The sequence below is a fragment of the Thermobia domestica genome, chromosome 3 (assembly GCF_964235325.1).
Source record: "Thermobia domestica chromosome 3, izTheDome1.hap1.1, whole genome shotgun sequence".
In the NCBI taxonomy this organism is placed as follows: Eukaryota; Metazoa; Arthropoda; class Insecta; order Zygentoma; family Lepismatidae; genus Thermobia; species Thermobia domestica.
Window position 1 is genome coordinate 95,236,073 of NC_137456.1, and position 21,611 is coordinate 95,257,683.

General features: G+C 36.6%; 1 protein-coding gene across 1 annotated transcript in view; it reads left to right on the forward strand.

Moving 5' to 3' along the window:
- Su(z)12 (Polycomb protein Su(z)12) overlaps nucleotides 1-21,611 on the forward strand; it is a 92,344-nt gene that overhangs the window by 20,045 nt on the left and 50,688 nt on the right. The window contains exon 2 of the mRNA XM_081751309.1: nucleotides 16,027-16,073. Coding sequence (XP_081607435.1) covers nucleotides 16,027-16,073 — 47 coding nt within the window. The remainder of the gene's footprint in view (nucleotides 1-16,026; nucleotides 16,074-21,611) is intronic.

Below are 21,611 nucleotides of genomic sequence, written 5' to 3' on the forward strand. Positions count from 1 at the left end.
CCATCAAACTTAGGTTTGGATTTTAAGTGTATTCACGAATATTCGTTAAACCATGAAAGATGGATTTCATCCAGTGATAGCTTAGTACTTATGAGATGATATGGCGTGATTTAATCTCCGAATTATTGGCCAACAAATCTTGAGTTTTGACTTCAGTTTGAAATTGCGAAATATCACTAAAATGTGATCGAAGAATCCAATCTTGATTAAACTCGACATAGTTGTAGATCTTGAACTGTTTAGTTCACAGTGCAGTCTTTATTGTTGAAAGTCATTCCAGTGAAACTATTAGAATATATAATGTACGTATTGTGCAGAGACAATTGAGATAGTGGGAAGGGATATTGTCTGAATTCAACTTTTATTTCCTTGCGAAGATTGTCCACCAAATACAGACATCTCCAAGTGAGAAATCGTAGAACTTCACATTAATGAAAATTGCCTCTGTCGATTTTCTTTGCAATGTATGCTCAAAAAGTTCCCTTTATGCTCCGAGGGTAAAAGAGACTGTGATCATGATGATGAACGAAAGTGTGGAATGAATAAAGTGGTAGGTAACTGAAGAACCTCGAGAAAACACGTACAGATTTTTTCCTCCACAAAGCCCACTTGGCGCTAGTTATGATCGAATCACGGACCCCACACTTTAGACATGAGGTAGGAGCCACTGCGCTCCATCTAACCCGTAACGTATATGTGGTTTCACCTTCAGCCCAGAATTCTAATTTACATTCTGATTAATAAGCGTACTACTATTTCACGGCAACTTAAGTTGATGTGAGTTCATTCAAATATATCGGCTACAAGAACAACTTATCTTGAGCCTCACTATTACTCAATATCAAGAAAACTTGGTGATTCTTACTGTTTTTCAAAACCTTGCTTCTTTTGGAATAATTCAGCGCTATTTTTTTTTTCAGTGGTGGTGGGGTAAATATAAGATGCACAAAGAACTAAGATTTACTAACACTCGGTCGTGCCAGGTCTTAGAATTTTATTATGACAAAGTCGAAAGTGTTTATTACAGGTACACCAGGGATAAAAGTGGATCTAAAAAGGTAGGGAAACAGTAGGTAGCGGCGTGACGTCACGCCGTTCCCCCTGCTTATCTTTGCCCATTGTATTTTTTAGGAAGTGGGGGGATGCCATACATATTTTTTAGAGGTGGGGGTACGACATCCCCGGGCATTCACCCTCACTTTTACCACCTGAGCACAGTGTGTTGTTTGATCATTCCAGGGGGATTTAATTGGAAAAATTGAGAAGTCTGTGAAAAAATGTGATATTTAGTAGATTGTAAGGTAAGGGTCCTACGAAGAAGAATATCAATAAGAATTGTCATGATCTGCGACAGGGAAGTCGCATAAAGGCCCCAAATTCCACCAAAGTAATTCGTGGTGTGTAGCGTTGAAAATGACAGTCAGAAACGAAAGGTACAGGGTGCGGCACGTAAAACCGGCCCGTACAGTTTTAACTTCAGTCCCCTTAAAACACGTCTGCAACTTCTCTCACTCGCATGAACCTGTTGACTCAATCTCCTGGTTGACTTTCGAGGACTTCTTGTCATTATCTCCCACCTGCATCTTTAATTCAGGTGTGCAGACAGATGGTCGTCTGTTCCTGGGAGCATTTTGAACCGATCCTGTACGCCGCCATTTTTCAATCAATTCCTGAATGGTGCTTTTTGCTGGCACAGAACGTCCTGGAAATTTCTCCCGAAACAAATTCTTTGTTTTCACAAAAGATCCAGTGAGAATGAACCCTTCAACAATGGCAACACGCTCGGGTATCGAATACGGCATTATCACACACTGACACTCACCCGGCTTAACACAACGAGGCCTTTTTCTCAACTGGTTTCGACTAGTTTCACTGGCTGCGGCTGCACGTGACTGCTGCAGGTCACGTAAGTCAACCGACCTCGACACGCCATCTGTTGGTAGGAAGGTAGATTATTTAAGTGTTGCCAAAAACACAATATACCAGAATATTACGACGGGCCGGTTTTACGTGCCGCACCGTCTCCAAATATTGCAGTGTGTTTGGAGTGTCATTGCCGTGTATTATTGAACTAAGTTTCATATGTACAGCGTCTAGCAGTGTCTTGCGTCTGTGAACCCTCAGCAATAACTCCTGACCTGTAACAATGTCATCTTGTCTTATTTAACATTATCATTAATGTAGTGTAGTTTCGAAGTCTCTTATACAGTCGTATACAGACGTCTGACTGATTTTAGTCCATGTACTAGGATGTTTATTAAAATAATATGAAGAAAGATTCTGCGCATATTTGTGCTTCTAGTAAGTATATATTATTTTAGGATGGCGTCCTCAATCTCCCGGCAAGCAATATTGGATGTTTGGTCGCGTCACCGAAAAACTTGGAGTTTTGAAAACGTGTTTGAACTTGTTTCGAAAATAGTCAGCGTTTAACATCTTTCTGATATTGAAAAGAATTTAAAGGTATTTGTAAGAAGCCTAAGTCAGAAAGTTGAATACAGGTGGGATAAATCTCATCGTCATTGTAAACGATTCCTAACATCGAATGCAGACTGGTTATTAGGGGGGGATCGAAATTCTACATTTGTATTCCACATATTGCGTGGACTTCATTATGCTACCCTGAATAAAAGAACGCAAAAGAACAGTTATGCGACCCCCCTACCCCTCGCACAGCATATCCCCCTAGGAGTCAAGGATACCGAATGTCTTACAAAAGTGATCATTCCTCGTTTGCCCGTCTTTCGTAAATGCAAACAGATAATGAAATATAACTAATTACCACAATCATAGATAATGTTGTTCTACTCCGGAAAAGATGACAGAAACATTGTCAGAGTTGCCATCCGTAGAAATTACAGTGTTACCAAATTGACAATTCTCCAAAAATGTAGCTTAATTGACATATAGATTTAAACCCGGTTGTATTGTGTTAAATTTTATTGCTTATAATGCAATTATATAAAATAGAATTCTTTCATATTTAATAGCACATAATTACGAGTTAGATTGTGAGGGTTATAATGGACGACCACAGTCTTAATTGTAAGAAAATATAGAATAAAGCTATACAGCTCAGGGTAGTGGAATGTGATGTTAAACTAAACATTTCTATATTTTTTCGTTTCGGTGTTTACGAGGCACCTTGGCAACAGAACAAACCAAACACAGCAAACATACGTACAGAAACACTTTATGCATTAACACCACTAGCCTTTCCAGTCAAATGTAGGAAGTGTTTTTCTTGATTCTTGAACATTTAAGATGTATTTGTGTCTATTAACATAACCTATTCTCAATTGAGCAGCTTGGGTCACCAAACTCACAGCACGTTCCACGCCTAGACTATGGCACGGTATAGGTTCATTTGGAAGTGGTCCATCAAGAGCTTGAAGAAGATCCTCACTGGTTACATTTTCCAGAATTGGAGGAGGTGTAATCGGTTCACATTCCCAATTAATCATATCTAAGTAATCGTCTGCTTCTAAATTAAGAGATTTTGGCAACTGGTAGTCTCTTAGTTCGCCAGAGGTTACTTGTCTTGCTTCAGTGATTTGCTGAATTGCCTTTTCTCTACAACACTTCTTTGGGTCAGTCGACATTGAAAGCAGAATATTTTCCGGATGAGCAAAATAACTATTATTTTTAGTACCTTTTTCATAACTTCCTTGTGTTCGTTTATATCATCAGCATCTCTTAATAATTTGCTAATATACCAGAAGTTTCTTGCTCCTTCCCATACATTTGGATGCGATTTAATCCGAAACCAACCAGGCGCATACTCTCTCATAATTAATGTCACTAGGTATTTTACCTTTTGTGATGGTTCATTTAGAGAAACATATAGTCGAACTATTCTATTGGACTTTGTATGCCATCTTGCATGATGCATTTTCCCTGGCGATCTCTTAGCTAACTGGTGTGAAACATTGCCGCAATGAATACTGTAACACATTTCATAAAGGTATTTTTGATCTGAGCTCAAAGTGACAACAGCCTCTGCTGGAATTTCTTCAACACTGCTTTCTATTACGTCAAATTTGACTATTTTCAACTGAGTCAAATCCTTGCTAATTTGTTGCCCGATATTCCCTTTAAAAGTGTGCGGCCCTGAGCTTTTAACATCTATTACTTCAAAAACATGCTTAGAGGGAAGCTCATTTGTGTGTAAAAGGCATATGATCCATTGAAGTGGTTTGTTGAGATGTAGTTCAATCAACTTGATAACTCCACCTTCACGTCGCCCTGTATTTACCGGAGTACCGTCACATAATATCGCTTTGTTTCTTTGCTCTCAGTATCTCCTAGGAAAGTGATGATTTCTCCAGAAATGCAGTGAGCAGTCCCGTTGTCTGGAGTTACGTAGTCCATGTAAACATCTCCAGGTTCCTTTACTATAACATAATGCTCCTCATGCTCCATCCCAATTGCAGTTTTCGTTTCATTCTTTCTCCCGTCAAATCCAATACATTCAAGTTGAGCATTTTTTAATTTGATTTGTAAAGTATGTTCTCCAATTCGTTTTCTTTCCCTTTCCACTTTCTTCTTATCTAACATATTAGACTGATCTAGGATTCCCATGTCTTTCAAAGCAGCATTTACAATAGCAGCCGGAGCCCTGGAACTGACTCGAAATCTGTCTGCTGTAATTGCCAAATTTTCGTAAGTGAATCGGTTCTGCTGATTTTCCATGAGTTCATTATTAGGAACATAGTCACTGTCATTGCGCATTTCAGGCTCAACACTATCACTAATAATATCGCCACATATCGTATCACTATCAGTACTTGAGGCTGCAATTAAACATCTCTGTCTTCTCTCAAGTGCATCTTTCCTATCTGCTGTTCTTCTTCGTGCGGCAGTTGCACGTTTATCAACAGAACTTAGCTGATTTATTCTTCTTTTCTGTCCGACGAATGAATCCCACTCTAGAACAGGAATTCTGATCTCACATCTACAATTCATTCTACTAATACCTTTGTCCTAACACGAACAAGTACAGATGTCGAACATGTCGTCGTATGATCTTAGTTTACACTGAAAATTTACATTTCTCCGTTTACGAGGAACCTTGTTTAGTTTAATAGCAGATTCTACTACCCGTTGCACTTTTAACACTATTCATTCAAACCCAATATGTAGAAATGAAAACTTTTCCCCAATATTTTACACTTCTCTAACAACTATTCGGTAACACTCCTTTACTGTTCTGCTAGCACCAGAAAATTGTTCTTCACGTTTTCTTACATACAAATAATGTCTGAACACGTCTGCTTTTGATGGTATCATGGATGGAGGAAACTGTAGTGCAGGTTGTCCAAACGCTGAATTCTGTGTTTTGCTTCTGGTTGCCCTCTCCACACTGATCAGTGATCGAGTACGTAACAGTCCACCAGAGAAAGTTTTCATTTGCTGAAAGTTAAATTGTTCTTCTGGATGGCTGGATAAAAACATTGCTGTATTATATAACACGCAGTATACAACACAAAGTAGGAAATGCTTTAATCTCAAAACATCACTATTATTTATTACTATCGATTATTTTTTCAAATTTCCAAAAGAATACCATACCTCTACTCTACTTAATGCTTCAATTTACTTTCTGTATTATTTATTGTATAATAGTATAATTGTATATTTTTGTATAATATATCACTCCTTGTGATGTACGCAGTGGTGAGTTTTTGTCAATATCCCCGAAATTCCAAAATGTTTGAAAATCTATTAATTTTATGCGATATTTTTATATCTTCTATATACATTACACTCGTACAAAAAAAAATTCTTGGTACATGCCTGAATTCTTACAGCTGTATAAATTGCCTATTTAATACCTGTTATTTCAGAAAATGACTAAAAAGTTCTTTTTACTGATTTACTCATTGCTGCCATGCAATATAGTGAATGGCTGCAGGAGGGGTGCGAGGGGTAGGGAGGGTCGCAAAACCCTGAGATTTTATACATATCATGAGGAAGACATGTTAAACTCTGTGCATAGTGTGGATACTCAGAAACTAAAATTCATATATTTTTTGACCCCCTCCCCCTACTGGTTATGTGGGAACAAGTTTACCAGACACTGTTCTAAAGCTGCTACCTTCTACATCCACTGACAAACCATCTACTACGTCTGGAAGGCCATCCAAGACATTCAGTGAATTTTGCGAGAAAACCAAGAATAGGAAGCTCATAGACTTCGTCGCATCAAATAGCTGGAACAGATATCCACTGCTGCGGAAATGAAGCTTCGCGAAGAGGGCAAAAAGGATTTTGCAACCATAGTGAAAGAACTATCAGAAGCCTCACCTCGTCGAGGGACCAGTATAAAAAGATGCGTAGTTCAGTGTCTAATGAAGAAAATAAAAAGAAGAGTGTATTTTCAAATCAAGCTCTGGCACTCATTGTTGATGCAAATCTTTCAACTCAACAATACATTATGTTATGAGGTTTATGGAATCATTGCATATAGATTAGATGTAAAAATGTGGCAAGTAATAGGTCCCGAAATGAAAAATGCATTAGCCAGTAGAAAAAAATGTATTCAAGAAAGATTTCGAAATGAGATGGGCCTTTTGGTTGATATGCCTACACAACAGGGAGGAAACACCAATGGTGGTAATACAGCGCGAAGGTTTTTCAGAAATGCTGAATTGTCTGCTGACATTACAGGTGTTAATGTTGAACTCATTGAACATTTTCATGTAATTTTAGAATGCATCAATTACGGTTTTCCCATTAACGCAGATGCTTTTGAACAGTATGCAACAGCAACTAGACACTTTTACTTACGAGATTATGCATGGTATCATATGCCAAGTAGCGTGCATAAGATTTTGGGACATGGGAAAATTATTGCCTCTTTTATTCTTCCAATTGGCCAACTTTCGGAAGAAGCACAAGAAAACTTCAAACGAAAAGTCTCACGTGTGGATAGCAAAACAAATCTCATTCATAGACTCTTGGTATCCTCTGATCCGTTAAATGTACCTTGAAAAAAGTTAGTGTCTGATGAAGCCAAGTGTTTAGTTGCCGAAATGGTCACAAGATATTAGTTTTATAGCAAACTTGGGTTTGCTTTGCTCAGCGATTAGTTTATTATTTAATGCCGTAGAATTATAACTACTTGAAGCATCTAGATCGAAACCATATGTTCCGCACCAAAGATGATAGTCCAAGCAGTTTTGCCAGGAATGATCATATGGGTATAAAGTACTGTAAAATTACGAACTATTTCGTTCAATAGACCTAATTCAAATTTAAAATATATTTAATTTTTCCAAGCAGGTTATATTCCTGTCCAGTTAGCTAAGAGACCACCGCTACCGTGAATGAAGTCTGAGAACATGTGTATTTTAAGAGGTTTTGAAACATCACTGATGACATGAATCAAGGCTAAGCTCTTTTCTTCGAAGTATCTATATATTAAAATGCTATGTTTATATGTTTGTGGTCAACAAAAATTTATATGTTTGTGGCCAATCCTTTCGACAGAGAGTTCTCGGGAACTAAAGGCTCTAGAAAGGTGCCGTTTTCACTGATCGATCGCAAAATTTTGTGTAGATTGTTCGGTTCTAATTGAATATTTAAATAACATGGCCGTTATTTCTTTATTACATTTTTAGGGATGCACTGGAACTGTTGAAATTTTTTAAAAAGTAAAGCATCATATTCTACGAGTTATACATTCCAATATTATATCACATAATTGTGTAGGGAGTAGTATATCTCTCAGGCGTTTATTTAGTGGCCAAATGATGATGAAAAACGAAGGATAACCATTTCTCCAGTGTAAGATGAATCTTTATCGTTGGAGTGTTTTGCCCAATGAACACCATATGTCACTGATGTAATTAAGTGTGTGTGTAATGCATTTTTTAAAATTACATACTGCATACAAGAAAAAGAAAATATTGACCATACATTAATTAGAAATTCCAACTGGAAGTAGGCCCAAATCTTGCAAACGGTGCAAGATATTGAAAAAATAATCGCAAATATCTCCCCTTTATGGTACCCCTTGCCGATTTTTATCAAGACGTCTTTCACTTGTGTCTGTAAAGGCACATGTACAGACGTTGTGAGGAATGACAAGAAGATTCGTGTTCATATGTGAATGATGCTCTGTGTAGAGAGCGCATGTTAACCTGGTTTATTATAAATTCATGTATGACACTACAATATTGTTGGAGTTCGGCGTTCCTTTTCAGCACCAAAGCTATATGGGACTTAGAACGAACCACCGTAATGCATTTAATACTCTCCTACAGGAAGTGAAACCACCCCGTGCATCCAGTCCATGCACTAGCCCCAAGACCAACGGAGAGATCTATATGTTACCTACAGCGTTATTAACTAGCTAGAAGAAAAATAGGAATAAGAAATGTAGACATTGTGCATAGGCAGAAACGAAATATATAGCGAAAATGTCGAGAAAATTTGAGTTGTGGTTTTCGCAAAGATAGGAAGAGAATCACATGGATCAGAAAGATGACAGGAGTGATGGATATTGTGAAAATAAGAGCACTGAAGTAGCAGTGAGCTGGACATTTTACAAGTAATGGACTAAAGCAATTCTTGACTGAATACCAAGCGACAAGGAATTATCTAGGAAATGTCCCCGTACAAAGTCGGGAGATCAAGAAGCACTGAAAGTGAGCTGGAATAGAAAGAATTGCGTAAGATTGATAGTTGTGGAGAAAAGTTTGAGACCTTCATCCAGCAGTGGATTGACAATGATGATGATTATTATTATTATTATTATTATTATTATTATTATTATTATTATTATTATTATTATTATTATTATTATTATTATTATTTACTCAAATAATCGAGAGCTGTAATTTTAACTTAGTAATGCATATTTCTACTTCCAACAGAAATTGCTTTGCGGAAAGAGAACAATAACTAAGATTTCTCTCACACTAAGTGATGCCTGGTCGATGAGGACTTGCATGCAATTTGAAGGTCAAACACACCGAAGGAACTCACGATAGCGATATCCGGTGTAATAACCTCGAATTATAGACAGCCTTTTAAGCGGTGTCAGTAAGTACGCGAACAGGAGTGGCGAGCTACGATCTATACCGAAGGTTTTATAACAAATAAGCTAGCAGAAGAGAACTAGATAATAATCTTCAAAAAGAAGAGTGTCTGACATGAAAATGACTACTGTTCCAATTGATATTAGCTTGAACCTTCGTTAGGACTTTTGGGGGAGAATTACCGTACTACATTTTTTTTTTTTTTTTTGTGAACCCTACCGGTATAGAGAGTGGTTATTTCAAACATTTTTATTTTGTTTAAATGCATTTTTCTTTTCTTTTGCATGATCCATGGTTTGACTCCTAATGGGACAGAATTTTGCATTTCGTCATTGCCTAAAACCCGTTATGTGCAGAATTGACAAGTTCCAGGATAAGCAAACAACGCGCTTTCTCGTCATTTGCGTGAATGATTTTATTCTTGTTTCCTTATTAGAAGAAAAATGATATGAGCAATGAGGTGGTGATTTCAGTTTAGCGTCTCTTTCAACAATGAGGCTATATGAGACGTGAACCTACAGCTTAACGTGGAATCCTAACCACATGAGCTCCCGCCGGGAATCGAACCCGGGTCTCGCACGCTAAAGGCGGATACGCTAACGGCTTACCCACGAGGGAGATGAATATGAGAGATGCAACACGACATCTGCTCATGCTGTAGTATAACTAATTTTCGACGAAAATGTCACAAAGCAGTTTTTCGAGGCGGATCGGCTATTTTTTAAATATAAATCTTCAGAAAGGTGAATAGAAAAATTACAGATAGCAACAAAAGAGCGAAACATTGAACAGTTATTAGTTTTATAGTAATACTGTATAGCACAGTAGCATAACCTAGTATTATTTTGACAAAATTACGTTCCTAAAATTTAGGAAAAGTGAATATATGGTACGTTTATTTATTCGACTTCCAAACGATAGGAGATAGCGAGAAGCGCTTTGTTTTCCACCGTCCCCAAAATAGGTTTAGTCTTTCTCAACCCTCTATTGAAACCGCCAGTGGTAGAAATTGGTCATTTCTACTTTTAACTTTGATCGTCATAGAGTAAAAATAGCCAACGTGAGGCAGTTTTTTGGAATCTGCAATCAATTCAGCGTTCTAATTGTGAATTTTGCTCCATCTATAGCTCATCAAAAATCGGTAGTAGTAAATATCTGGTACAGTCCACAGCAAAAAACCTGCAACATGTGCATGTAAGTTTATTGTAAAACTACACCTAACAGGGAATCAACATAACATCTAAGTGGCACGAATCACGCCAGGAGAAACCTCGACGTCCTCCCCTGCACACTTATTTTGAAGCAAAAGACTTGTGGTTTCACAATAAACTTACATGCTCATGTTGCAAGTTTTTTGCTGCGGACTGTACAACTTCCGATTTCTATGTTGATCTTCATAGGGCAACAAACGGTAAAAGATAACGACAAATGGCTTTTTGATACAGATTCAATGTCCCAAGAATAAGTTTCGTCTCTACCAGGGTTCTTGATTTAAACCAGCTGGTTTTTTCAAAAAAAAAAAAAAAAAGTTTAAACCAAAAAACGAAAAATGTTTGTAAAAGTGTAACTTTTCATAAAATCTTGATGAACACATATTTGTGGGTTATCACGTTTCACTCTCATATATTATTCGTACTATATTCAGACCTAAATTTCCCATTCTTTACTCAAAGAGATTATATTACAAAAGCAACTTTTTTATGTAACTTTATGGATGTTTTTTGTGATTTTTTTAATAGTTTGTTATTGTTATGCAACCAAAGGAAAATTCTAAACATTGTTTCGTTTTAATAATGTTTACTATTGATAAAATACATCGAAATGCCGTACTTGTTTGAGGAGGGGGTCATACAAAACCCACTGGAGGCAATTATTGAAATAACAAGAATCTTTGGTAACTATTTATGTATAAATGGGCCAGAGGCAAAGTGGACTCAAATAATTCGTATCTTTATTCACTTTTCTTACTGATATGCAAAGTAAGTCGTTATATTTCTTTAACTTGGATTAATAAAAGTCGTAGTGAACTGACTTGGACTAAATTAGTTCTTCTGTACTTTGTAGTACTTTGAAATTGTCCATATGTAATTCTATGTAATGGTTCCACTTGTGCAATTGTTTATCTTTTTGTCCTTCTGTCCTAATGACTCTTGACGATTATATTAACAAATATGTAAAGATCAGTAAACGTATTTTAATCAGGAGTCCTTCGTGAGTGAGTCGGCAGACGTATCGCATTTGTGGCCAATTAGTCCCGGTTTCTAGTTCAAATGGAGGACAATTTCTCTTGGATGTAAGCCGAGAAGCGGTTTGGATTCCGCTTTAAGCTTATGTGACCCCTTCCAGCATAACCCGGTTGTTGCATACTAACAGCAAGGCGAAACAAACTTATTTCTGTCCATATGTGATATATAAATACGTAGAGCAAATAATTTAAACCAAAAAACCTGGTTTAAACAAACAAACAAACAAACAAACAAAAAAGTTTAAACCAAAAAAACCTGGTTTTGTTTTTTCAATAAAAACCATGGTTTTTGCCAACCCTGATCTCTACCCTTATTCCTCTATTCAAACCGGTAGTGGTGGAAGTCGACGCTTTTTATCTTCAACACTGATCGCCTTAGCGAAAAAAACAGTAATACTTAGCAAAATGCAGTTTTAGAATGTGGATTCGATACCATATGGGTAGGTTCGATCCCAGCTCGCGTCAAGTGAACTTCGTAGTGGAGAAACACCGTGTGCGTAGCCTTTCTAGGTTTCTGCCGTTTCTTCCCACTTTGTTCATTCTACTATTTCATTCATTTCTTATCACCGTCTCCTTTACCCTAATCGGCATAATCGTGGGACGTAAAACTTAGATTTCATTTCATTTTTATTTTCCAGTTGCAACGGGAAGTAACCACTTGTGGTTGCAATTTCTGTCTCGTAGACAAAAAGTGGTAAGAGAGCAAGAAATAGCATTTTGATATTTATCAGCTTCCCAAGAATAGTTTCATCATAATTCTAATTCATCTGCTGAAACCGGAAGTAGTAAAGTCGGATACACAACTTCTATTTTCAATATTGGTTCCTGTAAGAGATAGTGAGAAACAGTTTTTGATACCTAATTCAATGTTGGGAAGTACAGATTCCATGTCAGGCCTTACAGCTCTACTGTAACCAGAAGTTGCAGATCTACTTCCAGGTTCAGTTTTGAATTTGCATAGTTTGGAAGTTTACCATAGTTTCACAATGTAAAATACAACTCACTTATTTTTTCATTACATTTTCAGAGTAAGTTTTATGGCAGAAGGATCATTTTACGCGGGTCATTGCAAAAGTCATGGCAACTATTTTTTTCTCGAAAATAGTAACGAATTAAAAAATTCTGAAATATGCAAATGGAAGGTAAGTATAAACATTACCTGTAGCAAGATTGATGGAACACACACATTACCATAAAGACATAGCACGAGAAAAAAAAAAAAAAAAAAAGACGAAAAAATTTCGTTTCAAAAGTTTTTTACTATCAGTTGCAACAGTACATTACAAACTAGGTGCATTCCATGGTATTAGGAATCTACCCAAGAATCTACAAGATGACAGGGACTCTTATGATATCACAGGTACATTTTCCTGCCCTGTACTATTGTGTACTGTTGCAATTGATAGTAAAACACATTTGAAACGACAAAATATTTTTTCGTCTTTTTTCTCGTGTTATAGTTTTATGGTGGTGTGTGTTCATCTATCTCCCTCATGTAATGTTTATATATGAACTAAGCTTTCATTTGCATATTTCAGAATTTTTTAATTCGTTGCTATTTTCGAGAAAAAAAATAGTTGCCATGACTTTTGGAATGACCCTCGTAGAAAAGGAAAAAAGTTTAAAGTTTTTTTTTTTTTTTTTAAATTTTCGAGTGACAGTAGGAGAGTAGAAAGTGTAGTAATCGTGTAAAAAAAAAAAAAAACAAGTCAAATTCGAGTTTTCAACGAATTTACACGTTTGCATGGCCTCTACATACTAAGAGTTTTTATTATTATTATGAAGCCTGTATATTTCAGAATAAAAAAGTTTTAAAAAATGCCGATTTCTCTCAAAATTTCCCGCTTCAGGGACATGATAGGGAAATGTGAATGTTGGCGTTTCAAAATCTGTTCTATTCTAAAGAGTGTGATGTATGTACTATGATCCTAGCATAAATAGGGATGATGCTGTAGCTGCTTGACTGAAAGTCTATAATTTACCTTTAAAAAGAGCCATAATTTAAAAGGGTTAAGAAACATTGTTTGGGATTGATATAGGTTAACGATTGGGGATAATTCAAAATTCAACACCAATACTTTAATTTAAATGGCATAATTAGCATTTAATTCTAATGCTTTTTCTTCAGTTCGTGACTTGTATTATACAAGGAGCAAGATTTGATTTAAATAAAAAAAATCGATTTAAATCAAAAAGTCAACAAAAATGATTTTAAAAAAAAAACATAATTTTTCCACGGTGGTGTCACATGTACACCACGTAAAGGAGTTCCATTTGTTAGTGTGATATTTTCTCAAGTTATATTGAAACCGGAAGTAGTAGTAGATTTCTCCCACTTCCGGAATAGACAGATTAAGATAGATGTCAAATGTAGTCTTGGGACACGTAATTGATTACAGAAAACAGATTCTCGCTATCTTACCGTTTTTCCTTTGTAGCAATGAACGTAAAAGCGGAAATGGTTACTTTCAACCACTTTCGGTGTTATTAGAGAGCTATGAATTGTTTTTTTTGAGAGTTTAATCGACTGCACAAAACCATTTCTCGCTATCTATTACCGTTTTTGCTTAATAGTGATCATAAAATACCGTACATAATTATTTTTACTACTTTCGGTTTTGATATCGCCACCATCATCGAACTCGTTTCCTGTCTTTTAATCCTCTACATCGTGATCAAATTTGGTGGTAATTTGATAATTAATTTGTGATATTTTAGACTTCCAAGCTGTGTTATGCATAAGCGGCGGAAACCTTATAGAACAAACTTACGATGTGGTATAAATGTGAGTGAGTTTTGTGTGTTACAAGTTTCCGAAACGGCTTATTAGAAGTTTATATTTCGTAAATAATGTCTTCGTAATAATGGTAACAGGTGTGATTCAATTTAAGAAGTGAGATCGACGACGTTCAGTTCCTAGGCTCCTACTCTTTATTACTAGCGCACACTAGAATTATCGTTTAGTATGTGTCACGTTTTTGTTTCAAGATTGCTTTAATCAAAGTTGCCGATTTTTGATCTTTTACATTATTAAGAAATGAGACATGAGAAAATTTCGAAGTTTCTATGCACGTTTTCTGTGATCTTTCAGATCAAAAAGAATTATTGAAATATTTAAAGGAAAATAAAAACTTTTTGTACAACGCATCCTGGAAATAAATTTCTTGATACTTTCTTTGCTTCTCTGCATTTTTAATCATTGAATTTAGATTGTGTGGATTGATATGCGTTTTAGTTGGTAATATAGTGCAATGGTTCTCACTAACGCCCGACTGGGGGTGCTGGAACCAAAAGTGGTGATTAAGGGTTGATGGACTATTTAAGGGATGTTTGATGGAAGAGATGTAAAGGAAATTAAGAAGAAAGATGACTAATATGAGAGAGATTATAGAAACAATTTCCTTTACTCTCCCTCCGTTTCTTTATCTGTCTATCTACATTCTTCAAAAATTATTTTGAGAATTGTAGCCCTTTCCTGGTTCTTAGACTGCACGTACAAGTCTTACGTTCAGTCGAGTGCTTGCATGAATTGGGCTAAGATAACTGAGAAGGGGGCCACTTAGGACAATCGTATTCATCCAAGGGGGCGCTAGATTCGAAAAAGTTGAGAACCACTGTGTCTTGGAAAGAGATACGTTGATAAAGGGAACCAGAGAAGCCCTGAAGAATTTATTTTGGTATATATTTCCTGGGTACAAGCTAAGAATTAAAAAAAAAATCGAATTATTAAATTGCATCCTATATCTTTCATAAGTAAATTATTAAAGTACGTATATTGATGTGTTTGGAAATAGTAACGTCAGCGCGGTTCGTTCTCCATGTCCTACGCGCGTTGTAATCGTCGTAGTATTTATACTTTACTCATTTCTTGCCTCCTCCTGTGTGTTTGTTCCCTTCTATTGTTAAGCATTTTTTTTTAGTTTTCTGTTCAATAGACAATTCTGGCAAGTATTTAACTTATTTTAGCTTTCATACTAACTTTGGCATTTTTTTCTCTTGCCACGTAGCGCCGGGGAAAAAAATAATACTCCACTGTGTTACTAATTTTGTCCTAGTGCTTATATTACTGTGTTTGCATGTTTTCTATGTCTTTTTCTTTCGTTCATGGCAGACTTGATACTGAATTTTAAACATTGACGGATGCAAAGAGAACTTTGCAGTATAACACACCCATTCCAATCTCTCAATCTTACCCGTCCATCTAGTAATAGTAGTAATAATGTCCAATCTAAACCGCTATTAGGCTTGCTCTAAAAGAGATATAAATTACTATTGTCGTCTCATCACATTGCGCCATCGGCCAGTCCCATCGAGTAAACGTGCTGATAGGTAACCTAAGCTATAGCCATCGTAGGATTAAAAAAAAAAAAAAGTTTTCATTTAAGTCGATTCAGTAATTTTTGAGTTAAACTAAACAAACCACAGAAACGTGCTTTCAGAGTTTCATATAATAGGATAGATAAACGGAGGTGAAATTAAAATTTAAAAACCACACAATTAAAAATCACATTTGTCTCCCTTCCTTCATGAGATTGTATCATGCTTCGAAGGTGAAATATATCATTTGACATACACACATATCAAAAACAAAAAGGATAGTTGTAACATTACTCCATCCAGATTCCTTCAAATATGGGACGCTAGATTATAGATGTTTTAGGTTCCGTTGTTAAGGAAAATAAGATTTATTAAGCCATTAAAGTATTATTGTTAATCGTTATTTATTTATCTTTTCAGAACCAACGCAGATCTACAGGTTTCTAAGAACCAGAAATTTTATATCGGTAAGTATATTTAATGAAAGAAGTCATAATTTAAGTTATACGATTATACGTCTATTTGGTTATTCAATTGAGTAGTCGTTTGTGTGTATTTCTAATTTTGTTGTGGAATTGATCACAACCTATTGTTCCAAGGAAGTTTTCTTCACCCGTCTTGTATTGAAGCTTTCTCATATTGACTTAATTTTCATCTATTAACGTGGTAAGTGCCTCTGTTCCCATGAAGATATTTATACTACTTTAAAGTCTTTTGAACCGTAACGAAGACTATTCTTAGTGTGGGTAAGGTAAGGAAATAAGTTCTACAACAAAGTTTAGTATTTATGTATTTATACAGGAGAATGGGAACTTCCTTGTGACTATGTGGTTAGCATATATGCCTTCAACGTCAAACCAACACAACACAAACTGTGACAAAAGGAATGAACTCTGTTACACCGAGAAGTATCACATGTTTGCCAACAATTGTAATCAAAGGTAGATAGAGGTGGATTACTTTCAGATTATTTCATGTATTTTGTATGTAATAATAGTAATCAAAGGTAGTTTCTAGGTTATGAATTTCTAGTTTAACCAGAAATAAATAAATTAAAAAAAAATCATAGAGATGTAAAAACTTTTTTGTTTCTCAACGAAATCTCCGTGTTCAAATCACTTATTAGATCGATCTAGAACATTCATTGCTCAAACGTAGTACTTTTAAACATTATTATTATTATTATTATTATTATTATTATTATTATTATTATTATTATTATTATTATTATTATTATTATTATTATTATTATTATATAGAACAGGAAAAAGCCTGAGATTACTAAACCTGGGGAGCATAAGGTTGAGTCTACATTTCATAACCACATTCTTTTGTAGTTTCTGCGACACCAATAGTAACTTGTAAGCTAATGTGGTATGTTTGTGCATCAGGACGATTTTGGATAGCTGTAAGGTCGCGAAAACGTCTTATTGGTTCGGAATAATACTCTCCGGTCAAGGGCGCCGATCCTGGGGGGCCGAGGGGGCCAGGTCCCCCCAAAGCTCATGTGGACCCCCTATTTTTATGAATGCCTCCTCTCCAAAGTTAACAGAGAAATTGGCGCCCTTGTCTCCGGTCACCGGAACATCTTTTGGTAGATAGTCCACCATACTTATAGGCTTACTCCTAGATAGTTCCATACGAAACATTTTGAAGTAGGGCTGGAGGGGTGTTTACACTACTTTTTGAAGCCTCTTATCTCAGGGCCAAAGAGGTGGAGATAAGCCTCATTCTCGTCACGTATCTGGACGAAAAACTGTTTAAATTTAATTCATGAAGGTCAGTGATCTCTTCATAAGCAAGAACTGTAAAGGCCGATGATATTCAGCATTCAGAAATTTCAAAAACCGTCTGCCGGTTCCCTGTACCCAGTACTTCTGTCACAGGGTATACGGACAAAATCTCGCGGCCGAAACATCGCCGCCCAGAATCTCGCCGGCCAAAACCTCGCGGGACAAAATCTCGCCGGGCCAAAACCTCGCGTGGCCAAAACCTCGCCGCCCAAAACCTCGCGGGACAAAATCTCGCCAGGACAAAACCTCGCGTGGCCAAAACCTCGCCGCCCAAAACCTCGCGTGGCCAAAACCTCGCCGCCCAAAACCTCGCGGGACAAAATCTCGCCGGGCCAAAACCTCACCGTGCCAAAACCTCGCCGCGAATGAAACTTTTCTTTAAAATTAACCCAATGTGTTTCCTAATATTCAATTCCACATTACATATAATAATCATAGTAATAATAATAATAATAATAATAATAATAATAATAATAATAATAATATACAAAACATCGGGCTTTCTCGGGTTATTCCCGTTTCCTCCCACTTTCTTTATTCGATCATTTCCTTCATCCTTGTCATCTACGTCTCCTTTAACCTATAGGACATAATCAAGGGACGTCGTAAAAACTCATATATTGTTTCATATTTTCATAAATATTATTAGATTTTTGTTAAAATTTTAAGTTTTTGGATGTTCCAAAGTTCAAGAAACTAACCTCGTTAGTTGTCATTACTTTCCTTATGCAGACTTTCTTTCCCTATAACCGGTTTAAAAACATCCTGTCGTCCTACCTTCACATTGTAATCCTCTAATACAGAAATAGAATTTTCATATGGTATCGCGGGACTTGGTCAAATACCCGTGATACTTCTTCTGAAACAGCGTCTTTTATACCGTCGTCCTTATCATCTGTTGGAACATTTACATTTTGGTCAGGCGAGATTTTGGGTATGGCGATATTTTGGGGCGCGAGGTTTTGGCCCGCGAGATTTTGGCCCGCGAGGTTTTGGGTGGCGAGGTTTTGGCCAAGCGAGGTTTTGGCCCCGCGAGATTTTGGCCCGCGACGTTTTGGGCGGCGAGGTTTTGGCCAGGCGGGGTTTTGGCCCGGCGAGATTTTGTCCCGCGAGGTTTTGGGCGGCGAGGTTTTGGTCAGGCGACGTTTTGGTCCGCGAGGTTGTCGCCGCGAGATTCTGGCCGCGAGGTTTTGTACCCAAACCCTGTCACAGTGTGTTGTATCATTTCATCCAAAATGGAAGTAGTCTCTGCAGTATGTCGAAGGGTCAATCTTCAAGGCTGCACTATCATGTCATAGATTGCCGCAATTTTTACTTGAGTGTCGGGACCCTTTTGAAATTTGCAACTCAAGTTTTCACTTGTGCTAATTGATTCTTCGTTCACTCAATATTTGGCACCACAATTTAGAGAACATGATATTTTCTAATATGCACACTACATTTAAACCTAGCAACAATATTTCGAGGCGAGGCTAGAAACTTGTCAATCCCCCTCGTATGTATATATAGTAAAAGCACAATAGTTCCACAGAAATTTGGCCAGCTTATCAAAAACAAATGTGATATGCGCATTTTATACAGAACATATGTTAAAACTCGATAGTCAAGTCTAATAGTGAATTTAATAATTCCTTACTTTAAACAATACAGATGGAATGAAGTGTCATTTAATGGTAACCCCACCTCGGCAAAATGTTCACTAATCAGGCTGGGGTACCCAGGCAGGCAGGGGTTAGTGCGTTGTTGAGTGGGTTCGTATGAAACTGCACCATGGAGAATACACAATTGCGAGATTTTTCTTCACGAATTCAAACTGGAACATTCTACTAGCAAGCCGTAAAGAACATTAACATTACATTTTGGCTAGAATGATAAATACACTTACCAGTCATCGTTGGTTTGTTAAATTTCGTTCCAGTGACGTAGCATTGCAAAATGAGTCCCGCAGACAAAGCCTAACATCATGTTCTGATGTGTTCCTAAGAAACGGCGTGGAATCAGATCCTCTGAAAAATGTTCAATGCCATTGCGGATGAGTTACGCATACACCATACTACTGTCGTTCGACGGTTCTGTGCGATCGGTAAGAAAAGTTGGACTCATGGCTCCACATAAGTTGACACCAGTCACAAGAATTGTCTGAGTGTAAGGAATAACCGGAGAACTGTCCTGCATCAGACTATCACTTTAGTTGAAAAATCAGGGTGTCTACTGACGTGGAAAACCTTGGAAACCTGGAATTTACTTTGGGACCTGGAAAACCTGGAAATAGTCAGGAATTGGATGAGGAACCTGGGAGTTTTAACATTGTTTTTAAAATATTGTTTTTGGGGCTGGTATGGAATAAGTATATTTTTGTAAAATGCAAGAAAGTTATATACTACAGTATAAGTTAAAAGCCAATAATAACTTATTCAGTGGAGACGAAGTTGAGAAAGAGGCAGGCGGTGAATGCTTTTGGAAAGTATGTTGAGGGTACAAGAAGAGACTGAATAAGATTTTATTTGTTTGGCATGATCGTTGTGAATAACAGTGACTACAAAAAGAGCTAAATTAGTCCCCGATGATGGGAGTAAGGTAATTGAAAAAGTTAAATTTCATGATCTATTAAGTTTGTGTCTTAAGAACCTACATTTCAGTCAGTTTTTTCTTCTTATCTTGTCACTTAAAGAAACTATCAGTTGTCATATGCATTCCCTAATTATAACCAGTTTTTGTTAAGAACTATATAAAATTGCTTTAACTTACACATGTTACAATAAATGTCACTCTACTGAATAGACCTGGAAAAAAAGGAAAAATAAACCTTGAAAACCTTGATAAAACCTGGAATTTGAAAATGAACATTTAGTAGACACCCTGAAAATAGATCTGATCTGACAATGGTAAAAAATGTTTGGATCGTGATCAACGTCCAGGACGGTTTCGTAAACCATCTCTTCACCCACAGAAAGTCCTCTGATTTGATTGGATTTGAGTATAGCGTCTCTTACAGCAGCGATTTGAATATATGAGACGTCGACCTATATCTTAATGTGCGATCCAAACCCAGGGTTGTCTGGTTTAAACCAAAAAACGAAAAATGTTCGTAAAAGTGTAAGTGTTTGTAAAATCTTGATGAACACACATTTGTGGGTTATCACGTTTCATTCCCGTATATTATGCGTATTATATTCAGACCTAAATTTCCCATTCATTACTCAAAAAATTATACTACAAAAGCAACTTTTATATATATATATATATATATATATATATATAAGTTTATGTATGATTTGTGATTTTTTAAATAGTTTATTATTATTATGTAATTGCAATCGAAGAAAAAATCTAAATATTGTTTCATTTCAGTAATGTTTACTATTGATAAAATACATCGGAATACCGTACTTTTTGTGTATGTGTGTGTGGGGAGGGGTCATAAAACCCTACGAGAGGCATTTAGTGAAATGAGAAGTATCTTTGGTATCTATTTATGTATAAATGAGTCTGAGCCAAAGTGGACTCAGATAATTCGTATCTTTATTCACTTTTCTTACTGATATACGAATTAACTCGTTGTGTTTCTTTAACTTGGACTAGTAACAGTCGTTGTTAACTAACTTGGACTAAATTAGTTCTTCTGTACTGTGTAGGAGACGACTAGGAGTGGTCCTCCAGCTTGGGGGTTTGGGCAAGGCTAACACCCTCATCCTGTAAAAAAAAGGTACTTGTTCAGAAACATTCACAAAAGCCTCGGACAAGGACTGATAACTTGGCACGACATCAGCAAAAGAAAATGGACATGAGATTTGGAACATGGAATATTAGAAGTCTTTATAGGGCAGGCGCGTTAAAATCTGTAACGAGTGAGTTAGAGAAATACAGGATGGACTTAGTAGGAGTTCAGGAAGTTAGATGGGAAGGAAATGGATCTGAGAATTCCGGAAATTTTACGTTCTTTTACGGGGAAGGAAATAAAAATCACCAATTAGGAACAGGGTTTTTCGTTCACAAACGAATATTACCAGCAATTAAACGGGTTGAATTTGTTACTGACAGACTTTCTTTTATTACTCTTAAGGGACGGTGGTGTGATATTATTGTTTTAAATGTACATGCTCCAACAGAAGATAAGGGTGACGATATAAAAGATAGTTTTTACGAAGAAGTGGAACGGATATTTGACCAACTCCCGCGATACCATATGAAGATTCTATTAGGGGATTTCAA